At 36.1% G+C, this 5,516-nt stretch overlaps 1 protein-coding gene across 3 annotated transcripts in view; it reads right to left on the bottom strand.

Moving 5' to 3' along the window:
- Positions 1 to 2,855: 2,855 nt before the first annotated feature.
- Ctnna2 (catenin (cadherin-associated protein), alpha 2) overlaps positions 2,856 to 5,516 on the bottom strand; it is a 1,112,116-nt gene continuing 1,109,455 nt past the window's right edge. For 2 of the 3 annotated variants that reach the window (XM_013031821.1, XM_013031822.1), the window contains one exon: positions 2,882 to 4,099. In XM_013031821.1, coding sequence (XP_012887275.1) covers positions 3,812 to 4,099 — 288 coding nt within the window. In that variant the 3' untranslated portion in view covers positions 2,882 to 3,811. Of the gene's footprint in view, positions 4,100 to 5,516 lie in introns of all 3 variants that reach the window. The other variant, XM_013031823.1, reaches the window with a different exon arrangement.

Genomic DNA, 5,516 nt, shown 5'->3' with positions numbered 1-5,516 from the left:
ATACCTTTCACTTAGTAAAAACATATTTTTATCTAATCATTCTTAAGTTCTACCTCTTTGGTTAATCGTTTCCCAAATAATGCAGTTCCCAAAATACTTTGACTTGTTTAGCCACCTATTGTATTTCTCTACCTTACTTCTTTTGTGTTTTGAGTACATTTTCTTTGCATATGTATTTCTCTTTTTGCTAATCTTTTTTTTCTAGGACTCTTTTTTTAAATTTTTATTGTGAGAATACCATACAGAGGATCTTTTTACTAATCTCAATATGGGATTTTTCCAACTAGAATGTACTCTTTTGAAGAACAAAATCACCAACTTTTATTGCTGGACTGCTCTCAGAAAAGTATATTTAATTATCTTTTCTGTATGTGTCTTTCTTACTCACAAGATAACAGTGGTAAGTAAGAGCAGTAATGCTGTGTGTTCAATAAGAAGTGAAATCAGGCCACACATGATCCCATAGGCCTCTAATCCCAGCATTTGGGTACTTGACAGGCTGAGGCAGGGGTCTCAAAAGTTTACAACTATCCTGAACTACATAGACAGCAAGGGAAAAAAATGGATTGAAATCAAGGGCTAAACTAATCTAGAACTAATTTTCATTTTTTTAAGCAAAACCAAAAAGTAACTAATTTCCAGAAAAACACATGTAGAGACTACAAGCCTGCAATGAATTTTTTTTTGTAAAATTGTGTAAACAGATCAAAGTCAATGTGATAGCACACATATATATTGGTACTAATTCATTTGCTACTCCTAGTATTTAGCAAGCACAATGGAGATAAATTTCTTCACCTGGTTTTTTCCATTAGTGCCCAGAAAGATGGAGACCGAAACAACACATCCAGTCTAGGTTATGAGCAAGGTATCCTATTACTACTTTAGATGACTAAAATGTATTCATCTACTCACACAATATACCAGCTCATTCTTTCACATAGATCAAATGCCTGCCAAATGCACAGTCAACTACAGTAATCCTGCATTATTGAAGAATTTATTTAAAGAACAAAAAAAATTAAATTCTCATGAATGTAGAACAGTTTAGAGGATGTGGTATATTGAGTCAGTCTTGAATGATCAATTGTGTTTAAATGGTTGTGTGATCTGCCAAGCATTTCCTTGCTCTGGATTTTCTGCAAATATCACTGTAAAAATGGTTCTTTATAAACAAGGTAAGAGAGAAAATAGCAGCAACAAGATCAATGACATTCTCCCATGTTCCTCTGATGCCTGCTTACTTTATTTCAGGATTTCTTGGAAGCTTTAAAATATTTAAAGTATTTTGACTACTCAGAATACTTGTTTTGAGACATAGTATAAACCCAGAGACCCTTTGAGGACTAATAGGATTATTTATTTCTATTTTAATTTTTTAAACTTTTCCTACACAATCATCGTCACCAGGTTGATAGTAATTTTCTCTCCTGACTTTAACTCATCACTTTGGACCTGTAGAGACCTTAGAGATGCAGACATTTCCCCAGCATCTAGAAAAATCTATCAGAGAGGAAAATAATTGAAAGCAGCAGCTTTTTTAAGAGAAAAGACTTCTCCATGGTGTTTACTGTTTCCAAGAAGTTCAGCTTTCTCAGAATTGAGAATATGCTATTAAGAATGTACTGTTTGTTAATATCATCAGTGTGGCCAACGTGTCATTCTTGTTGCTACTATGCACTCCTAAAGGGCTAACAGAGAAACTATCTCAGATGTCTGCTTAGTGTAAGGCCAGTTTCAAGGAAGACTATCCTTAAATCTTGGTGAACAAGTGAGCCTAGATCATGGCACTAAAGATAAATGAAGGAGGCCAATAGGGTTGAGAAATCAGTCTACATAGGTGTTTATGGTGAATCCCTCACTAAGAGTCATTCTCTGTTTTTGGTAGTTTTATTTGCAGTAAGTAATGGTTTGAGCAGAACCTTTCCACATGAGAGTTTGGGATTGCATTTCCTCTTCTTCCTTCCTGCCCTATCCTTTATTTTTGGAGTCTTCAACATAATCTAATTTATGCCTAGGTGCTTGTGATTCCCATTGCATTCTCATGTTGCTAAGAAACACACGTTTTCCCAGGAGTCTTCTGGAGACATAATAATGTGACAGAAATTATTCTATTTGAAGTAATTTGGGCCAGTCTGTTGAATAACTGGGTGTTTTTCCTAGTCATCAGCCAAAAAAATGACAATCTACTTGTCTTTGAGAGCAGCATAGAGGTCCTGTTTCTCTAAAATTAAAATAAAAAATATTTTATTTTGAAATCAATACTTTTCTCTTTGACTTTTAAGTTATTTCTATATAGCTGAAGGCCAATCATGGCCAAAAAAGTCTCATAGAAGAATTTATTTTAGATTCAGTCTGAAAATAAATGAAAACAAATAGGAAAACAAACCACCAAGTAAGACATTTTTAGATTCTAAAATGACAATTATTTGGATGTCAACATTTTACCTCTAATTCATAAAGGAACAAAACAAAAAAGCATGTTAAAGCATTTTTTAAGGTTCTCTGATCTTTCATTATAGCTTTTCAGGGCATCATTTTATTATGTTTAGTTGTACAAGGAGGTTTCAATTTAACATGTCAGTTTGAATTCAGTCTTTTATTCTTCCCCATTTCTCCTAACCCCATCCCATCCCTTCAATTATTTTAATTCCATTTTTTACAGATATATAATATTGTGACTGCATTATCCCACCCATCCTTCCTCTATTTCTTCATTCATCTACCCCTTTCCCCTTGACCTCTCCTTCACACACATACACACCTCACTTTATTAGAACGTAGGTTAGTTCAAAGAATTTACACAATTGGAATTCTGCCCACATATACCATAATTAGAATAGCATTATGCATTTTTAAAAAAGAAAACATTCTTCAGATGTCAAGATTAAATGTGTTTATTTTGAGTTAGTGATTACAATGGTATATTAGATACCAACACTCCAAGCTACACCTAGATATTTGCCTCTAAACCTTCACACATCATCAGTTTCCTTTCCTCTGACATTCCACCACTGGGCCTTCTATTTCTAGGAAAATCAGAAAGAAAAGAAAGAAGGAAAGAAGGAGGAAAGGGAGGAATGAGTTGGTCACCATAAACCATATTGTGTTTCCAGTGCCCCAAGAAGTATTGAGTTATCTCAAATTAATGTTTATCATTTTCAGTAAAAGGGGAAAAATGATAAAACGAGGACTAGTAATGGCACTACTAGAAGAGAAAGAACAGAATGCAGATTAAAAGAAGCATTTTAGGCTGGACTAGTTAGTTTCTCCTCAGATAAAACTCCACATAATATCATGGATATGACATTAGACTTCTATTGTTCAATTTGTGGGCCACACACTTAAGCGTATTGGCTAGTGCACTGAAACATAAGCAATCAATACAAGTTTTTTTTTTAATGTTCTACCATTACATTTCCAGGTTTTTCACTCATGAATATACCTGCCAACCTAATGATTCTTGCATGCATTAGAGTTTGCTTTTGTAGAGTTAAGTTTACTTATTTTCCCCATCCCTCCCACTCCCGTAAACATTGCAGTGCGAACTCTTTGCCCAACTTTAAGAGAATGTTGCAAAGGACAGCTCTGTGCCACCTCAGGATGGGATTCTCGTCCCCTCCGCAGGCTCCAGATGGATCAATAGTATTGATCACATCTCACCTGACATGCAGACAGACACTGTTCTCAGAATTTCCCCATGCCAGAGGCATACAAGTTGGCAGGTATGCATAAAAAATGGAATTCAAATGAAAAGTTAAGAAAAAAGGAATAACAGAAAGAAAAAGCTTTCTTGTTAAAGCCTAACTTCCTAGAAGGAATCCATTGCTTTGAATTCACTTAAAGCTTGCACAGGAGAAATGTGTTTCTTTTGAGAACCCCGTCTAACTCGTGTCTGGAATTCTTCAGGCTTTTCTCTCTTCACAAGGGGCTTCTTCTCGGGAGCCTTCATCTTCCAAGACACAACAGGTGAGTTGACAGCTGCTGTCCCATAGACCTTCTGGTATTTGGTAGAGGCCACATAGGAAGCTTTCACAGTGAGGACCACAGCATTCATCAGGTTTTTGGCTGCCTGGATAAGTGATGTGGCGCTGTCCAACTAGAGAACAGGAGAAGAAGAAGATGTACCTGGGTTATTCAAGGCCCAGTTTCACAAGACACTGATGCAATTTTACCATTAAAACAATGTTTTGCTTGCACAATACAGAATATTGCCAAAATAAGCAAATTAGCACAAGATAAACTGAACTTACTATCAATCAACCACCTGTATTCTCTCTGATATCAAAGCAAACATGTTGTATAGTACAGAGCTCCCTATAATCCCAGTACTGTTCAAGGTAAAATCTTCTTTGTGTACCACTTAGAATTTCAAAGTAACCAAGTTTGCCATGGGAATATATATTACTACAGTAAGGTAATTAGTAATGTTAACATTTATTCAAATATTTGAAAAGCATTTTGCAGGTATTGAAGAATGCAAAGTTATATAAGGTGCTACATTTCAATTTTATGGTCCTACCTATGAAAGCAACTCTTTTTAGATGTATACTGCATCCTCAGTTCAGGATTGGTAAAGACAAAAGAAGTTAGGAACAAGGACAGGATCAACTCATGAGTGTTCTGGCTTTAATTTACTGAGCTTGGAGTATCTATGAACTATTTACCTTATAGAAAATATCAATAATGTGTCAGGATCTTACAGCTTAGACAGCAAGTAAAATGTTACTGAAACATTTTTGATGTACAGGCTGAATATTTTTCTAAAAACATTTAAATGCATTTCTCATTTAACTGTTTTACCACCACTATGAAACAGGTATTACCATCAATCGCCATTTTATGATGAAAAAGCCTATCCAGTCACTTGGAGAGGTTTACATAGCTTCATATCTGAAGTTCCTAAACAGTGAACCATCCATACTGCTTGCTGCATAGGTAGGATAACTCTTGAAAATCATGTGACAAGGGGGCAGAGTGGTTTATGTATGTCATCTCAGTACTAGGAGATTGGGGCAGGAAGATGGAGTGGCTGGCCAACATGGGTTACACAATTTGTCTCAGACTAAACACAAATGCAGTGACAATCTGGCCTATCACCAGAGTCAGGAAATTTTAGCTTACCTCTTTTTGGCTTAACTAGTTGGACAGTGAGGAGCACAATGAATAATTGGCCACTCAATATCTGTTTTAGTCTATATCTGTTTTGCTGTTTATACCATAGTTGCTGGAAAACTCAAAATTACATTTCCCAGAATCTATTTCTGCCAGGATTCTACTGTGACCCAACAAAAGAAAAGAATGAATCCCTGCAGGGCGGGAGGGGGGAGGAAGTACAAATCAATTCCAGTCTCAAGATATGTTTGATCACAGCATATATACATATACATAGTATCATTTATCAAATGTCTTTTTTTTTTTTTGGTTCCGGTCGTGGGGCCTGAACTCTGGGCCTGGGCACTGTCCCTCAGCTCTTCAGCTCAAGGCTAGCGCTCTACCACCTGAGCCACAGCACC

This window comes from Dipodomys ordii, unplaced genomic scaffold, assembly GCF_000151885.1.
Source record: "Dipodomys ordii isolate 6190 unplaced genomic scaffold, Dord_2.0 Scaffold144, whole genome shotgun sequence".
In the NCBI taxonomy this organism is placed as follows: Eukaryota; Metazoa; Chordata; class Mammalia; order Rodentia; family Heteromyidae; genus Dipodomys; species Dipodomys ordii.
Note: the sequence above shows the minus strand (reverse complement) of the source record. Positions and strands in the feature narration are given on the sequence as shown.